At 42.0% G+C, this 19,665-nt stretch overlaps 1 protein-coding gene across 2 annotated transcripts in view; it reads right to left on the reverse strand.

Moving 5' to 3' along the window:
* Positions 1–19,665, reverse strand: part of flnba (filamin B a) — a 110,285-nt gene that overhangs the window by 51,085 nt on the left and 39,535 nt on the right. For both annotated transcript variants that reach the window (XM_088636584.1, XM_088636583.1), the window contains exons 2-9: positions 17,380–17,628; positions 16,894–16,991; positions 14,474–14,621; positions 11,702–11,820; positions 10,361–10,438; positions 9,116–9,278; positions 7,421–7,621; positions 655–792 (exon numbers count right to left, since the gene is read on the reverse strand). In XM_088636584.1, the coding sequence (XP_088492710.1) occupies positions 655–792; positions 7,421–7,621; positions 9,116–9,278; positions 10,361–10,438; positions 11,702–11,820; positions 14,474–14,621; positions 16,894–16,991; positions 17,380–17,628 (1,194 nt within the window). The remainder of the gene's footprint in view (positions 1–654; positions 793–7,420; positions 7,622–9,115; positions 9,279–10,360; positions 10,439–11,701; positions 11,821–14,473; positions 14,622–16,893; positions 16,992–17,379; positions 17,629–19,665) is intronic.

Here is a 19,665-nt window from a genome sequence, read left to right on the forward strand (position 1 = left end):
AAAGCAAGTGCTTCTTCTGTATAGGAACAGTGGAGAATTGCCTATTGGACATTAGAATTGCCTGTTGGTTTTGATAGACCCACTGACCCTGGCATGGCCAACTGTGTGTTTTCTTACTCATGTCCTGTGTGTGCGGACTCAGGGTGCTCACATCTCACAGCTCAGAACCTCACGACGGCACGCAGGGGAGAATGAGGAAATACAGACTTCTCCAAAAAGCAAGCCTGCAGGCCACTCTTATATGGGGGTTAAGTACATCGCGTTAATAAATCGGTTATGGATCACTCAATGGGTTTTTAGAGTTGTGCTTCAGATTGCAAATACTGTATGTTGCTATGACATACTGCTCTGAAGGAGTGGGCCTTAATAACAATTACATCACCAGCTAGATGTAAGGGGAAGGGGTTCACAGGAGTCGTGAGCCAATCTTCTTTTGATATGGCATGGGCATCAGTGGACATCCACGACTCCAAGAGACCGCAGGGTCTCTTTTTAATGTTGAGGTCTAGGACGGAGCAAGAGATTTACGGCTACAATGCGGTGACCTGCTGCATTAAACCTCTGTGGAAATTATAGCATCAGTCAGTGTTTAATGATTGTTCCGGCCGCCCAGGCTAGAAAACGAGCGAGAATCAAAAAGGCCCCGTTACTCACTTGGCCCCTTGATTGTGACCTTCAAGTCCCCGCTTCCTGCGTTCCTGGTGTCCACTCTGAAGTCCGCCACATCTCTCACCCTGACTCCCCGGGGCTGAAGGCCGCGCCCGCTGGCTCGGCAGGCGTTGGGATTGGATGCTGGAAAAGAGGCGCGGGCCCGGTCAGAGCAGGAGCGGCCTGAGGTCCTGTCGGTCTCACAGGGTCACTTGGAAGAGCTTTCCCGTGCCCTGGTGAAGGCAGTCGGCTCAAGTAACCCTGAGGTCTCGTTTTGCTTGTTATGGTTCTCAAAACAAAACTATTACTCCATGAGCCTCGTTTTGCCGTTTCATCTCATTTCCCTCAGATATGTACCTACTCCGGTTAAAGCAAATCTCTTAATAATGAGATGGAAACGGATTTGCCAAAGACTACATTTTCACTACCAAGATCCTGGCTTATTTAGCTTCCTTCTTAAGTTCTAACTGTATACAATGAAGTCCAGATAGAATTCATTTTTTCAAATTTTAAAGGCTAACTTCCTTTTTGAGGCCCTTGAAAAATAGGTGACGTTTCTGAGCAGCTGGCCAATCTGCGGAGTTTGTGTTCTGGTGTACAAAGTTTATGTTCTGGTGTCGATCTCAAACATCCATTCCAAAGTCCATTTTCCGAGCACAGCATTTTCCTGTTTACAGGTTTACAGGTAACACGGGGGGTTATTGGCTGCTTGCAGTGATGTATAAAAGATAAGTTATTGACATGGCTTCAGAGTTAAAGTTCTGAGAGGACAGACTTTCCCTCCAGGAGCCTTCGGAAAGAAATCTCAGACCTGTGCCGACTTCTTTCATCCCTATGGAACCAGGAGTGTCATAACAATGGGTTTACAGAAAATGTTCCTCATAAGAAGACATCTTCATGAATACATAACACACACAAAGAATGAACAACACATTGCTAGTGCCTCCAGAAAGTATCCTTTCTTATCTAGCGAGATTTAATGAGGAAGAAACAGAGGTTTGGGGCACATTAAAGCAATCTGTTGAATCTAAAGAATGAGGAAATGATGCCTCCTGTGGTCTTTCTACCTAAGCTCTTAACTGAGCCAAATTAGACACCTGTCTTATCAGGATATTGCAAGAAAGGCTGAATAGGATTCTTAGCCCAACAGACATTATGAAACCAACAAGCAAACTGAGTAAATGGTCTCATTTGCAGCCTTTCCCGAGTTCTTGCATTAGTATGTGATGATGTAAAGGGCATTATAACACCTGCTAACTGTTGAGCCAGGTTCCTGATCCAGTGGGGTAAAGGGACTTGTTGGATTGGTTCATACACTCCAAGAGGCCATTTTCATCACCATTATTATCACAGTTCCATTTATTTTGATTTCCAAAAGTCCATTAGAGTTTGGATTTTTACCACTTTTATAAGCGTCTTTGAGATTCTTTTGCCGAAAAGCGATACCTAATTCTAATTTGTCACCATTAAAGCGAAGAAGCTGAGAAAAGAGTGGTCTGGGCTACAGAAAGAGCTGTACACATGAGGCAAATGAAATACTCACACCTACTATAGCTTACATGGGAAACTGTTACTTTGTTCCAGCAGAGAGACAGACTGGGACACCGACTCTGAAATCAAGAACAACTGTGCTTTGTCAGAAACGAAACCCACACACATCAATTTTTTGTACTGAAAACATAGTCCTCCTTCTGCTCCCCTGCAGTCTGAGCTCTCACTGAAAACCCTTCAAATATATAGGAATGAACAAATTCTTTCCTTTCCTTGAGTCTGATGCCTTCTCTCAGCTCAGTCTCATGTTTATTCACTGTCATTTACAGGAAAGGCCAGGAACTCCTGGCAAATACCTTTGGTCTCATTTTTTACCTGAATATTCCTCCTTTATTTTAAGATTATACCCCAATGATCTATCTGAAGCAGCACATTACAGCTTTCAAAGCTGGAAATTTAACTGGCAGAAAAAAGAAAAGAAAATCTCTAGTGTCATCCGTCATAAGATGGAGTTTGGAAATCTTTTTCCTACTGCTGATGAATGCTGAGTTACCAGCAAAACACTGACAACAATGTACTGTATTGATGTTTCTGGTGGAAGCTTTACCACACTGTTGTAATTGTTGCTAAGAAATACCACCACAAAACAATAAGTAGTAAACCAGAACCACTGTACATAAACTTACAAATTAAATTTTTCAAATACACTTGAAAGCCCTAATCAGCATCTACATTCTAACAGTAACTTCCAAAGTTACTGTTAGAATGTAAATGTTCCAAAGTTTCCATAGATTTCTTTTGTCTGTTTTTTTCCCAGCAAAAACCAACTGAAATCACAAATCTGGTCTAGCCCATTGGGAGAAGTTAGCAGTTATCTGGGAATGTTTATTTTATTTTATTTCCCCACCTGCCTCACACAGAGGACTTCACCTGGCGAAAGACTAGGACTTGAAAAGTATGGATTGAAAAATGGAAAAAGAAAGACAGAAAAATGAAGCAGAAATACAAAACAAGTACCGAGGACTGTAAGGCAGCACAGAATTTTGTTTTGTACGATACTCTTCCTTTGGGGTTACTGAAAGGTCTGTCTTTCACGCAGATGTGTGAAACCTGTCAATCCTGTTAGACACGCCAAAGATCTCCTTGGAGGTGAAAGAACCTCCCACACCAATTCTTGAATTTTCTTTATTGTATACTTAAGCCTAATTAGTCATTTCCGCAGGCACCACGGGCAAAAGTGGAGGCTTCTAAACTGAACAAGTTCTCATTCCTTAGACAAAGGGAGACACAAAGCACTGCACCGTTGTACTCTGCAGGCCGGAAAGTCACACACACTATTTAAACCCTGAAGTAACATTCCACGCTACGAACCTGAAGCCTATCCCACAAGCACAAGAAGCAAGGTGAGATTATAGCCTGGATGGGACAGAAGTCCATCGTAGGGCACACCCACAAGCAAGGTTTAGAGACACCAATGAGCCCGGTTAGCTTGTGGCCTAAAGCTAGAAGGCAATCCCATGTTTGAAGTCATGAAGACAGAAACGCTTCTGAAAAGAAGACCAAGTGTTCTGACAAGAGTACGTCTATAAAAGAAACCCAGGAATGCCATTGGTTTTTTACTGAACATTCTGGCAATTAGTTAGCACATTAGAATACAGGTCTATCTTCCATCCAGAAGGCCCAAAATAATGATGACGATGAAACCCTCTTCCTTTCAGTTTTAAAAATAAAACAGTCTGCATCACAGCTAGGGGTGACCTGTGCTTTTAGATCTTGTTTTCTAAACAAGCGTTCACAATGGTCTCCAATTCCATGACGTACTTGCAGACATTTGTTCTCGGTTTCAGAGTCAGTGTGTTCACACTGAGCCTTCTTATCAGTCTTTCACTCTCAAGCCTCAGCGATAAAGAACCCCGCCCTCCCTCACACCTAGATTGTGAATGAAGAAGGAGGAAAGAAGGCTACCGAAAGCCTTCCTGTTTATTTAAGCCATCACGCCCCAGCAGGCCGCTATGCAGAGAGTGCAGGAGGAAGCACAGCACCTATTAATCTTTCATTTATTTTTGTGGAACTTTAGCATCTCCAGTGGCTAACCACTTAGCCCAGGTTACTATTTTTGCTTACCACAGAAATCCAAACATTACCATATAAAGGCATTGGTTCACCATATACTCATATATGATGAACCAATGCCTTTGCACTATGAGAATACATATGGGACTATAGAGCCTGCAATGCAGAAGAGTAAATAGATTCATTAACAATAGAGACACACACCGTTCACAATTAAGCAAGATATGCACAATTAAACATCACTGATTTGTTCGCTGGTTAGTACTGAGCAGAGGCTCAGCCTTCCTGTGTGTGTGGAACTACTACTAATCTACGCCGTTAAATTACACTGAGACCTGTGCCTCAGTACTCTGAACTTTCAATTTTTCCAGATATTCAGATTCTTATGTAAAAGAAAAGGAAGACCAAGGTAAACACTGTTGTCATCACAGTAAGGATATTAAGACATGTTGTGTGACATTTTGGAAATTATTATAAAACACTTCTGCTCACGAATGTCTGCTTTCCTCATCAACCCGGGCAAAAGACGACAAAGCTTCTCGAAGAGACTTTTGTTACATCTATAAAAACAGACGAGCGGATGACATCAGCTTCATACCAAAGGCCGCGTCAATTTGTCTCCAATTAGGCAAGAGCTGCTTGTTTGGTTCTGCACGCAAACAGAGGGAAAACAGTAATAATAAGCGCTTTTCTTTCAAAATGAAAATAATTAAAAGAAAACAGCTCGTGTCATAAACACTGCTGGCTTCTGCAGCGCTAAGTGGGGGAAAAACCTGCCTCACGGAGAAGGAATTTGGGTTTTTATGAGTCTCCAATCGTTTCACTGGCTTCCACATTCATTGTCGATGGAAGCCAGACTCCACGCACAGTAGTGCTTCCACACAAAACGCTAAGCTTTCGGAGGAAACACAGGGCTGATGCAAAATCCTTTCTGGCTGTGAGAAGTATTATCGAGTACAGCGGGTACTGTGTAACTAAGAACTTTATCTTTTAAACAAAAGTACATCATTTGCAAATCATGTTTTTGAAAAATCAATATGTGTAACCTACTGTAAAGGTCAGGTCACCTGCTCTCATTTCACTAATACAAGTCTGGCCAGTGAATGCTTTTACCGTACGTGTTCACACTGAGGGACAATTTTAGATGCTTCTGCCATCAATTGTTTATTTGTATCCAAACATAAAGTATCCCTCTTTTAAATCAATTAGTCAAATTAGTGTCAATCAAAATTATGATTTCCATAAAAACACTTCCAACGACAGGGACTTTGCTTGTCATTTAATTACCCTGTAAGCTCAATTCTTGAGAATTTTAAAAGAAATTTTAAGTACTAGAAGCAGACTACATTTAATATCAATATGAGGGTAGTAATCAATAAGAACACCTTAAGCAGATGATAGGTTAGGTTTAATATGACACAATTGATGAAGATCATGCTGCATTCATAAGCAATATTTCTGGAGGAACGCTTGCAGAGATTTGAGGTACAAAGCAGTGTGGCTTCCTGTTCAGGTCTTCAGTCTTATGGAAAGAATTTCCGTCCCAACCCAGATAACCGTTTTCTTCACCTTGAATTTGAGGGCTCCGTTTTCTGCAACAGTCCAGTCTGACCATCTTAACTCCACTGCTTTACAGGTATGCACTGCTTTTGTTCTGTGAAAACTATGTTAAACGAGCTATTTTTACCTCTGGCCACCTCTTGAGCAGAAGAATTGTAGCCAAGGTTTTCAAAATGTAAAAAACTACTAGCAGTAACTTCAGCCAACCGGCACTGTGAAACACAAAGCCACACACAGTTAAGTTGTGTGCTGGCTTGAACACACTCATTTTATAAAAACTTTATAGTGTTTGTAAAGGGCTCCCGAGTTCCTGACATCCACTGTTTAATTACCAGTTTCTCTCACTAGGAACAAAACAGATTGCTTTCTACAAAATCTGCCAATTACTCAAAGCTTCTTGTACCTTTTTTTCACAGACCATGATTCTGTACCAGTTTCCTCCTGTGGGGCTCCTCAGTGTTAGGATTTTGACCCTAAATATTATTGTGGTTAGGGTTAGGGACCTCAAATCGAACCACCTCTAAGAAACGTAAAGAAGATCACGCACACATGCACAATGTATACCACAGTACTTAGCTTCAACGTTATTATTGCCTGATCTCGTTAGATCTCAGAAGTCAAGAAAGGCTGGGCCTGGTCAGTCACGGGGGATGAAATATCTCTAAGGAAATCCAGGTTGCTGCTGCAAGTGGCCTTAGTGGACCTGTAGGTGGCTATTTATTCTCTAGATCAGAATTTTAGAGGACAATCAATGCCACAAGACCAGGAACACTGTGCTGTAGGAGATACCATTTAACCAAGGCCTTAGGTCCAAAGCACTGTTTGTCAGAGCGAGGGAACTAACATTTGGGCCCCTGGAGAATAATGTCTGACACACATCACCCAGTGCTGGAATGAGGTGTGTCCCTTCCTATGTGTAAAGCACTTTTGAGATCTTTTATGATGAAAAGTACTATAAAAGGATTTCCTGTTATTAATACAGACACAGCCAATCTACTACCCCAGCCTCTGCTTACAGGCAAGGGCGCAGATGACAGGCGCATGGGGGCAGAGGGAGGACAGGTCTACCAAGGAAGGAAGCAGAGATTATGAGAGGAGTGCAAGAGCACAGCACAAGGAGAGAAGAAAAATAAAATCTAATTCGGGTTTGGACTGGACGCACACAAACAGCAAATAAATTGGTTGAGTGTGTAGGGGACGGGGAAGGGTGGGGGGGGGGGGTCATTGGCAGACAGAATTGATGCTTTCCCTTCTTATCTAACTAGTACCCCCAGAAAAAACCCATGGCTTTTGACACAAAGAAGTGAAGGCAGCCAACATGCAAGGTCTAACCTTTACAATCAGCCTGACTTATCCCTAGAGCAAGCATACAGCAAGCATGGCACCTGGGGGAAAAAAACAGATCAAAGCTTGGGTAACAGTACGAAAGGTCTGCTCAGGTCTGCAAAACTTTCCCTTCCCCCTTGTCATATCGGTAATGAGAACAAATGCTGCAGAACCCTAGTGACCTCCGTCTGGGGTTTTCAATAAATGCTTTTAAATGAGCGACCATATGATCCAGACACCTAGTCCCGATATTGGGGAAAAAACAGGCAGAAGCGCCCCCCCCCCTCCCAGACTTGCCCAAGGAACACTCTCCCTGCGGTACCTTGTCCAACGTCCACAGTGAAGGGGCTCTTGGGAATGGACATCCCGGCAAAGCTGACATCGATGCTGTGCAGGCCGGCCTGGACCGGCTTGTATGTGCAGCGGTACACGCTGTCCCCCTTGTCCTCCATCATCACCTCCACCGAGTCCCTGTTGCCCTGGGGGTCCCGGATTGCTGCCGAGACGTCCCCCACGCCAGCCCCTGTGCAGGAAATGACCAGAAAGGCTGAGCAAAGCCGCTGTGCTTGGGACGCCCTGTTTCTGTATATACTTTAAGCTCTCCGGGAATGAATGTAGTGCTGTACAAATTCTTTCTACTTTACTCCATCATGTTTTCCCATGTATCAATTCCTTGTCTGTTCCTACCCTTAGCTTTCTGCCCAGTTCTCTGTTCGTTATTTAGGGCCTCACTGGTTAAAACAATGACGTATATCAACAACATCATACTATAGCAAAAGCATTGAAGAATTGGATATCACAGGTAAAGCAAACAAGAAGGCATCCTCTAAGCACAATTAAGAGTTAATACACTACTGTACATCAGCGAGGCAAAATCGAAACACTACTCTGCGAATGTGCCACAAGGAAACCTGAGTAGCTTCCAACTTGCTTTTCATCTGACAACCTAATTAACTGCTGCATCAAAAATGTCTATAGGAAAGATTTAATGCTGAGTGCAAAAACACAAGGTGAGGAACTCCTTTAATGTTAGATAGCCTTCAGTATTTGACAAAAGCGCAGGGTAATGTAATTCACTCCCTCACTCATATCTGCCACAGTCAAAACGGCCTGAAACAGTTGCTTAGTACTGCAGAAACATAATCAGAACCTATAACTATTAATAACAGACAAAAGAGAAACTAGTAAAAATACAATGATCAACTACTCTTCTAAAAGGCTAATGGCTAATGTATTGTAAAATGTTAAAATAAAAACACAATTCCCTCTATCGCTTTTATTAAAGGTAATTGCTTCTGCTAGTTTTGGAATGCTCTTTTAATTGATTTAAAAGTAATATTGGACACCTAGAGAAAGCACATTGAGCCCATGGGAAGGGGCATGTGTGGCATTGCTCAGGACTCTCAATCTCATGGCACTGGATCAGAAACTACCATTTTCACTCCCAAACCTACTCTGTCTCCTGCAACTCCCCCAACATGAGCAAAACAGAAAGACGGGAAAGCAAACCAATATGAATAAAGCTGAATTTCTTCAACTGCAGAACCGACAGCTTCTTGATTTTGTGATTTTGTTGTTACCACTATTTTATTTATTTACTTATTTTTTCTCATATTTAGAACAGGGTATTATCTTTTCACAGTACTGAATCGATGTGTAATAGGCAACTGGGCCTTTCACATGCCTAGGCTTGAGGTTGTGAACCCCATGTTGGAGAACGAGGAAGTTCGTAGACTCCTCCAACCTGCCCACCTTTGAATCCCTCCTCTTTTAACACATCACAGACAACAAAGTCCTGTACCCGAGCTTCAGAACAGACTGGAGGAGAGATGAGTCGCTTACTAACAGCATGGTATGTCTGCATGTACTCAGGGGGACACAGAGAGTTGAAAATGTTCAACACCCCACTGACATGAAATGCAGACAATCAGAACCTTCACCTTCAGATGCAAAGGGATGACCCCAGAGAAAAGCAGAGGAGGACATGAAGTCTAAAAACGAAGCTCAGTGCACCCACCTGCAGTGTAGATGTCAAAGTATGTGGGTTTGTTGGCGATGTTCCCTAAAGGCTCTAGGCCCGGCCCTTTGGCTGTGACTTTGCTGGGATCTCCCTGGGCTTTTTCAACATTCACTTCGAAGGGGCTCTTGGAAATGTGCTGCCCAGCAAACAGCACAGTAACCTGGGCAGGAGAAGAACAAAAGGCAGGTCGGTTCAATCACAATGCACTGGACCTGCAGCAAGGTGCCAGAGCATACTTCTGGACCAACCTGCTCCAGAACTCCTGCTCGCAAACATGCTAACTATAACTGAGTTTATCAAACAGCTTGCGCAGCATGTTTTGATAAAGGAGGTGAATGAAATCAAAGAAGAGATAATATCTATGACTGACTGATTGATTGATTGATTTCCACATGGAAGTTTTGGATTCACACAACATTGCTAGTTCATCTTTTTTTTGAAAGCACAAATAGTATAAATTATACACCTAACACATGCTTTCATAATGCTTATCACCACTTTACCACTAATGTTTTTAACAGGATGTCACTGCTCTACAGACACCTTAGCATACCACGGTCTACAATGGTACAAGGTTTACAAAGAACTCTTATATAGATGACAGGATTTTACATTAATCTGGATCAAAGGAATCTTTGTAAAATGATCAAACCAAACTTCTTCAAAGAAACAGACGTTACTTAACCTGCAGTAGTTTGATTATTTGGGGCTATTTTCTAAAAGATTCTCCAAAACCAAATGACAAAAGTCAATAGTACTGTAAGTCATTAATTCAGTTATTAAGCACTAACACCAAACATCTGTTCTTAAAGTACTACCCTTATTAACCAATTAACTGTTCACTAGGAATAACAACACCCGAGAATTAAGCATATTGAAAGGTTGATGGGAGTGTTTTAGTCACAGCAAATTTAGCTTAACCCTCATGGCTGAGGGCCAGTCCTCCTGGCCTTAAGCCTCATGCAGAGTGAGGAGTGACCAAGGGGCAGCTGCAGAGGTGGAGATGGGCTGGAAGTAGAATGCTAAAGATGTATGCAAGGGACATAATGGGATTACATACAATTTTTATAATGGCTAAGGTGAGAAGCCTCTGTAATCATTCAAGATGATTACAAATTACTGACAGCTGAGGCTGGTTGAACTTGGTTGTTGTTATCCACCCCGAACTTTCCCTCTCAGGGACGTAGTATAGAGCAGAGCACTGATCTAGTCTGTGGGGTGGCAGTGGATGGAGAAGTGTACCTTGTGAGGCCCCACCACCTTCGGCACATAGGTCACACTGTAGGTTTTGCTCTTGTCTTCGTTAGGGACAGCTTTTACCTGGTAAGGAGAAAACAGCAAATTTCATCCACACTACCACCATACATACACAACTCAGTATAGTTAAAAACACGATATGCAAAACGGACAATTTACAGATTACGTGTAATAAAATGCTAAATAAAGTTATGCTTCTAAAAAAATATATAAAATATGTCTTTTTGGGACTGAAGAGTAACTATTCTGTAGTCACTTAGCATCAGATTCATGTTAGACATTATCTAAACAATAAATATCGTAAGTGTTCATTCACAGTCTATCAGTGCAACAGACTCTGTTGAAGATTCTGTTCACATCATTAACATAACATAACATCACTTTATTAGCCCTATACAATTTCTTGCATTAGGAATTCATCTTTTCGCATACCCCAGCTTGCTCTCCATGAGACACACAGATAGGGAGAGAGCCTGGGGTCAGAGCGCAGGGTCAGCCATTGTACAGAGCCCCTGGAACATCAGTTAGGGTTAAGGGCCTTGCTCAGGGGCCCAACGGAGTAGGATTCCTCTGCCAGCTGCAGGATTTGAACCGGCAACCTTCCAGTCACAGGCACAGATCCTTAGCCACAGAGCCACCGCTCCGCCCCATTAATAAATATAAACAGAAAATACCTATGGCACATAGCCCTGGGACCTAGACAATTCTAGAGCACGTTTCCTCTAAACTGCTAAACTGTAACACCTTTCTTTTAAGTCAAGCAGAAGTGAGAAATCCATCTGGAAATCTGAGCAGATGTTTACAAAAGATACGGCAACACAAAAGAAAAAGCCATCTGCAGATGGCCTCCTGCTTGCTTCAACTTACATGCACTGAACACAAGCAGCTCAAGAGAGATTATGTCACAGGATTTTTCCTTGCATTTCAGCATATTTTATTCTGCCCATGCTGCATGTTTCACTGTTGACTTTGTTCAGCTTAGTTTGCCCTTTTCCCCATCCCACAAGAAATGTCTGAAAAGACACCTCGCAGCTCATAAATACATGTCAGCTGTTCTTTGAGAAAGAAAATTAGCCAACATTGAAAGCGTGCAGATTACAAATCATTAGACTTTTTTTGACTCACTGAGAGCTGCTGAAATATCCAGGCACATTTTTCAGATACGACAGCACTGAAGAAGATGCAAGTATCTGCACATTAATTTTTTTTACCAAAAGTAAAGGGGGGGCTGATGTCGCAGACTCCCTTTATCAGCCGTGTTTTCTAGAACTCAGGGTTGTGTTGGGCTGTCTTTTGCCGGGGGCGTTCCGGGCGTGACGAACTCACCTCCTCTCTGGTTCCAGCGGGGTCCTCAATGTAGATGGTCACCTGACCCTGACCCGCACTGAAGGTGTCCACGGTGAACACTGCAGGCCGCATGGCTCTGTTCCCAACAGGCTCGATCCCTGAACAGCAGACGAACACAAACGCCACCCGCATCACAGAGCTGCAACCCAATCCGTATCAAAGCGCACAAGCCGGAGAGTTCCCGTCTCCAACACTAATGAGTCGTTCAGAAGACGCTTACGAGGCCAGTGACAAAAGAAACATTCGGAGATGCAGACTCCCTTAATTACACGAGTTTCAGTGACTCCACTGTGGAAATAAAGCTCAGTCCTCTTTAAAGTATGTCTTTTTTACAAATCCTTGGAGCATATCTCCTATTGGATTGGTTACCTCGTTCATTTACACCTTTCCCTAATGGGCAACATTTCTGTCATGAGAAACTGGAATCACCATCCCTACCCCCTGGCCAGCAGACTAAACTGATGAAAATCATGTAACAGTTTAAATCTAAAATATCCACAAGGCGGATAAATCCAACCTTTTTTGATACCAACAACCTGCCAAACCTGCATTAAAGTCTTCTAAAAAGAAAGCCTTGATTCTGTTTAATGAGACAGTGAAATTATATTTATGGAACATGTCCCAAACAGCTGGAGCAAACACAATAGAAAGAACAAGCACAAAAACACATGTGCAAGTTGGATGTACACAGAAAGTCATTATACCTACCAGTCTACTGCAGCTACCCTATATTTTGACAATGTTAAATAAGGATGGCTTACAAGATCAATCCTGTTTCATGATGCAACGTTGTCAAAGAACCGTTGGAAAAATGCATTGAATGCTTTGTATTTGCCAAGTCCAGGTCAGGCCATAATTAAAGATTGCTTATCGGACTTGTCGGTTACGATCTATTGTTGAAACTAACGAACAGGTATTTCCACCAATTGTTCTAAGTCGTTTCAGGTGGTCCCACAGATTGCTCACCCTTGACTGTCTTTTCAAAACCACTTTTCAATGCCAGCCACTAAATGCGAACATTGAAAAGAAAAAAAAAACTGTTTCCCCAAAACAAAAACAGAAATAACTGTTCCCACTACAAGCCACCCTCTCTTCTCAAATGATACTCCCTTTCATTTTTTTTACCGAAGGAATAAATTATGATTTTTTTCCTGAAATTAAGAGAACAAACAGTTTGAGCCCAATCTTACCACAGTGAATACCACCACAAACACCCAATTATATATTTTCAGCTAAATAGTCTTATAGTTTTCCAGTTTTCCTATGAACATGAAGTAATTCTTAACCGTTTAAGAGTTATACTGTTGAAGCAAGAACAATACAAGACTTCTCTTTATATTGCTCAAATTTGTATTAATCAAACAGAGAAAGATTTCAATAGGGCGATAAGCTTATCTTGGCAAGAACAGGCTTTAGTTAATTGATTTTCCCATACTCTCCAGTGTCTAGAAAATTATTTATCAAGCCAATAATTTCTCATGTCAGAGCAAACTAGACCAGCATCAGGACTTCGAGGCAGTCATCTTGACTAATTCCTTCAGTAAAGCGTTTATAAGAATAACAAAAAATCCTCTATTTACACAGCCCTGAGAATGAATGAATGTTTTTGCAGTGTTGTTTCTCGGAGCCTTTTCCCAGAGGGTCAGTCGATGAGCGCACACACAGTGCTCCCATTCAGTGGCTGGAACTGTGATGAATGCCTCAGACCCGTTAAGAGAAGTGTGAAGCACTCAGAAAACCCAAACACATCTTTAACAGGAGACTGAAACCCTAGGTGATGATGTTATGTCATCAGCGTTTTCCCTATATATTTTATTGAAGGATAAATATTCAAACACGGTCACGGAAAGAAACAAAAATACATCTAAATCAGGGCCACGAAGACATTTTCCGAATTGGGAAGTTAAATTAAACTGATTTACAATAAGCCAGGAAAATTAATGGGACTGAAGACAAACTTACATGACATGATTCCAGCACCCATGATTCCACAGTTACAAGGTTAAAAAAATATCACATTTTTTTTTTACTGACTTTGCTTCCACCATCTCATTCACATACTGTATATGAACACCCACGGTTTTATTCCTTTTTGATGCAGTCCCTCTAGGTCACTTACTATTTCTTTCACAAGTTTAAATATTTAGGAGGGTGCAAAACCTTGAGAATAAGGCTACTGTGTTTGCAAATGCCCCACTGATGACAAAACCAACGAGTGCGGTCTGAGAAAGAACAAAAAATGTCCTCATTTATTATTTAACTATTGGGGATTTCAGACTCTCAGTTTGGATGGAAAATTAGTTTAAACTGCTAATGAAATGTAGGAGGAAATGCCTTGTTTTCTAGCTGGTCTAGTTTGCTCTGCCACAAGTCAATGACCACTACTACACATATCAGACACCTATGATACTCCTTAAGGAAAGCTTGTGCACTCCTATCATAAGAAGCTGTTGGGCAATGGTGAGGGGGGAGTTACTTTTTCAAACTAAATTTCTGAAAACCACCAACTCAATTAAATAATGATCCCAAAAAAAGAGAGAAAAAAGGGAAAATTTAAGTTTTCTGCATTTGCTATTAATTGATTCCAAGACAATATGTGCCGCAGTACTGTATAACTCTTGTACTACTCAAAAAAACACTGTTAAAACTGTTTCTTACAGCGTCACATGATAGCCAACCCTCATTTTTATTAACTCTTTAACTTGTGCAAAGGGTCCTTGCAGTGTGAGGAGAGAAGTAGAGGCTGCCTACCTGGTCCATAGGCCCGAGCTTTCTTCGGATTGAGCTTGGGTTTGAGGGGAGCCCCGGGCTTCAGCTTAGCTTTGGGGAACTGTGACAGGTAGGTCATTACTGAGTGCTCATCCACATTGGGATCGATGATCTCTTCTGGAGTGATGACCTAGACACAGGGCAGAAAGGACAATCATCAGGACAGGCAATGCAGCTTTCCCCTTTAATAAAAGAGATTAGGAGACCACCAACTTGATGGCTCATCAAAATACCTTTAACAAAATCTAATCATAAGATACCAGAGTACACATATACTGTAAAAAAGGGCTCAGAGTGCTGAGCAAGTTACAGAAGTAACACCCTATTTCATCCACTAGAGAGTGTAGAACTCAGTCACAGTAGAGGACCTGGTGTGACAGTTATCCACTGTCTTGGGAGTGGTGTTTTGCATGCTTGAACCTTACAAGCGACCAGGATTAAAACTGAGATCTGCCTGGCACACGCAGAGGAGCCTGGCACTCGTCAGACATACACCCAAAGAACAATGAGCACAGATCCTAAAAACAAACTCTGGAAAAACACTGTATTTCCATTCACCTTGGGAAAGACAAGGTTTTCCAAAAACTCACAGGGAAATTTGAGTATTTCATAAGAGAGGAAAAAAAGTTAAGCTCTATTTTCTGAATATCAGATTTAATTAGCTTTATTTTTTACCCTGTGAGAACCACTGTCACTTTTACACTGTGTTTCTGTCATTTTCAAGATCAAAACTCTAGCCCTCCCCAGGCATGTGCAATTTTAAGCCTTATCAGGTTAGATTGCAAGTCTGCTGCTGACAAGCGGGCAAATTCATAGAACAGACTTCCAGCTCTGAAGAGCTACGACTACAAAGGAGAAGGTGAAAAAATGTACTATGATTTTTTTTAGCTAAATAAAATATCTAAATTTCTAAAAAGCAAAAAGAGATGTATTCACAGGCCTGCTTCTTTACAATGTCATAGAGGCCGCAACACGTTACCAGAAGTTTTGTTGCCTCAATCTGAATTGCGGAAAATGGCGCTGCAAATACCTGGAAATTAAGCCTATTTTGTGATGTAAAATGGAGGTTTTACAAGTTACTGTGTACATTTCATTTTTATTGTGGTTTGAAATGCACTCATCAATGCTGATTCTTTCTAACCCCCAAATATAAAAATAGAGTTGTAGTTCCCTTTTAACGCATTTACAGTATTAAAGGGATGTGTTTATTTCTAATTTTGTCAAAAGAGGGGCTGGCTTAAATTGTACATATCGGTCTCAAATGATGGCAGAGGAAACAATTTTAAAAAATGTATTTGAAATCTAGACAAACAGAATTTCATTTTTTTTCCTCCTGGAAAACCAGGATCTCAGATAATCAGTCAGCATTTAACACTTTTAACAGCAGTCAGGAACACCTTTGCCAAATGGGAAGTTTCACAGGGATCCTGATAAGGCCTGGATTTGGCCACCACACCTTGCAAACACAGGTGTGGTTCAGGGGTGTGCTTTCTGTTCTGCTGTATCAGAAAGACATTCACTGCGCCACGTCCCACACATGACGCAGAATACAACAGCTGTTTCCTTAATATTGCCAGGTAAGTTCAGAATCTCCATGGGGCAGAGCTGTTTTGGAACGACAATCAGAACAGTGAAAATGTAAGAGACTTGCAACAACCAGGTAAGGGTTGATTTACTAAGAAATTAAATGTAAAATAGTCTGTAAATCTAATCTGTAAAAGGAAAGATGTATACCAACAACATCCTCTTAAATCCAAGATCATAAGACATTCTGTAGTTGAATGTGGTCAATTCTGAATTTCCCACTTTTTGCAGAACAGTTTAACCTTTCAGAGAGATCAGTAAATTTGACTTTAACACACCTCCATTCCCAAATCAACCTGACCCCAACATACAAATGCATACTGTATCACCTGCAGGGGTGCACTATTCAAAATGTATAACCATTTGCTTTTAAGTAGCGATGTTTATAACACAGAAGTAAAGCTACTATTAATCATCATCTTTGTAACATACAAGTCGAGTTGTTACATGCAGCTATGACTTTTATTCCCCAAGTTGCACTGTACATCAGACCAAGTGACATGGGGTTGGAGGAGTTTGACTCAGCCAAATGTTCCCCATTTGCCACAGAAGAGTGGCTCCTAGGAACTAGGCACATGGAGCTTGTACTTGTGTCAGTGAGAGACGTGCTTTTATCTGTGCTAACTCTCTGTACAAGTCTGACAGCAAGGTATGCCTGACCCAAGTGGATTAACTGCTGGCAATTCTAAACTAAAAATGTTTCTTGATAAAGAAACAGAACTAACCGGCAAGTCCTAAACTGAGAAAAAAAAAGATAAATCATGAAAAAAGCTCAACTGAAATCAACTGAAACAGCACTGGTGCTGTGTCATCCTCACCTGAGGGATTCCCAGCCAGTCATCTGCCTGCTGCATGGCTTCTCGAGCATTTTCCACCGGCTTCACTGTGTCCCAGGTCTCCCAGTCTGGGCACAGGCCTGCAATGCCAAGACCAAACAGCTACTGATCGGCTCTCTGCCTCATTAAACACCAGTGCATGAGCTCAGGCCAGAAGAAAGGCAGTAATTTCTGAACAGTCCTACACATAATGCATTAAGAAACACTCAAGCAAATATAAAGAACAAAGGCTAGACAGACAACACAAAAGGCCAACAGAAAAAGAGGAGCACATAGTTCATACTGTGAGTCTGTGTTGGAAATCAGTCACGTGTTTTTGTGTCACGTGTCTCTCTACTGTTAGTCAGTCAGCTAGCGTCATGGTTAGACTCTGAGGTGGTGGGGTCTCTGCTCCATAGCACGTCCCTACAGGGGTCTTATGACTTCTGGGCTTGGCAAGATGCCTAGTGATGGTGGGAGAAGACCTACCTGGGGCACAACTGTCAACCAGCGCCCCCAGTGCCCGCCCATCCTGCCAGTTGTTGCTGAAGTTGGTGATGGGCAGGTCAGGAATCTTGTTCTGGATCCATCCCAGCAGCCTCTGCTTGGGTGTCTGCTTCTTCGCATCTTCATCGCCCTCATCCTCCCACACGGGCATGGAGATGGAGTAGTGCAGGATGAGGGTCCACACCATGCCCAGGATCAGCTTTAGGTTCCCGTCCACGATGGCCTTGCTGTCTGCAAGCAGGGCAGACACAACGGTCACAGTTATTCAAGATGGCAAAGCTAGTTTTTTCTCATAGATGCACTGAACTGAATTTTTTTCACAACATGCCTGCACAAGGAAAGAGATGACGTTATGCAATCAGATCTATACAATTCATTTCTAGAACTATGAGAAATTGAGGCACTCTAACATAAAATGTCTCTCTAGATTAAAGACTGCAACTATACAGTTATATTATGCCAGAATCTCTCACAGCTGTAAAATAAAATACTACACTCTGGAAATGTATTTTCAAACATACTCTTAACAGTAAACTTGATTTATAACTCCAGGGTATCGAAGCAGTGAATTTCTTAAGTAAGATCCCTAAGCAAAAATCCAAAAACTCTATAGCCTTCTATTGACTCTTAGGCCAGGATCCCATTTCAGCTAGTATAAAAGCATACATAGTATGTAGAACCAGAGCAGACAGACAAGTTACAAACATCCAAGAGCTGATACAGCTGAGGTGTGGCCTCAACTCCATCTAAATACAAGTCTGCAAGAAGCTGCTAACTTAGCTTTTTGGTCTCTCAGCTATGTTAAATAAAGGGTTATCTCAAACTCCTGCAGCTCCAAACATGCTAGGCATTTCAATATAGAGCAGTGGCTTATAGAGATTCCAGTTTGATAACCTACTGCTTCAAAGCACCTTTCCTCCATATCACAGAAGAATAAAATATTGCACAGGGCACAATGTCAAAATTCAGACCTTTTCTGTAATACGTTTTAGAGAAAATGGGTTTTGATATGAGAACGTGATGTTAAATGAGAAAGGGGTTTAGATGGGAACAACAAATGTTCTCAGTCTAGAAAATGGACTGTATCTTATCTTATTATTGATTCACAGACTGCTGATGCTTTTATCCAAGGCACAAATGAGAACATTATTTTTTTGCAGACGCGCTTAGCTGAAACACAAGGCTGAGAAAACAGGGGGATTAGGTAGACGATGAGGAGACTCAATTCGACAAGCATGCATGGCATTTACTGGCTAGACTGATACTGGGGTAACTTCACCCTCCTGTGCATTTACAAAAATCAATAAAACTCAAAAAATGTAAGAAATTGTGAAACCAACGATGTCAAGAGGTTCTTATTATCCACATGCCTGTGCTTCTTAACATTTTCAGTGTGCCAAAAGCCAGAGAGAATATTTGAAAGCGCACAGAGCTGCAGTAAATCCCTTCTCCTAATCCAGGAAATTCCAGTCAGCGTCGGCCCCACCTAGAGCCGGGGACAGCCCTGCCGCTGGCCTACACATTCGCTGCAGGGAGCGGGGCTCGCTGCTTGGGCCCTCCTTCTTTGTGCAGCCTATCAGCCATCTCCTACAAACATCCTGTCACCCTGCGGAAAACAATGAGCCACATAGCTGAACCTTGGCCCAACATGCCGCCAGATACACCCAGATCCATGTGGCTGAGCTGTACCAGCAAAAGCCCAGTAAATAGAGGATAAAAAGAGGAAGTGTGTAAGAGAAATGAGAAGAGGAAAAAACAGGGCTCGGAGTTGGACTGTCAGAAGGGCAGGTTAGCTATCATCAGCGTTTGTTCCCGAATTTCCTTACACATCCCATTGTACTCTGTTGCACAGTTCACTACTGAATTCTAAACCAGCTCTGGAAAACATCCTTACAAACAGATTCTGAGGAGACTGCTAAAGACAAGAAGCCGTGGGGACGATCATTAATGACGCACCAAGAGGATGTTCTCCCAGGAACCCTGACAAGGCACAATTTTATTTAAAAAGAAATGTGACAAAACACAAAAACTATCCCACCTTATTCCCAAGTCTACAACATATGAGATTTGTTTAACACTTATGCCAAAATGTGTTTACAGTTTCTTCTACTTAAGCCCTGGGGACCTGGGTTGAATTATGGACCTGGAGTGTTACGGTATCTGCATGGAGTTTGTATGTTCTCCCCATGTTTGTGTGGGCTTCCTCCAGATGCTCTGGTTTCCTCCCACAGTCCAAGGACAGGTGGTAGGTGAAGTGGCTTCTGGGCA

This window comes from Lepisosteus platostomus, chromosome 6, assembly GCF_059453375.1.
Source record: "Lepisosteus platostomus isolate fLepPlt1 chromosome 6, fLepPlt1.hap1, whole genome shotgun sequence".
Lineage (NCBI taxonomy): Eukaryota > Metazoa > Chordata > Actinopteri > Semionotiformes > Lepisosteidae > Lepisosteus > Lepisosteus platostomus.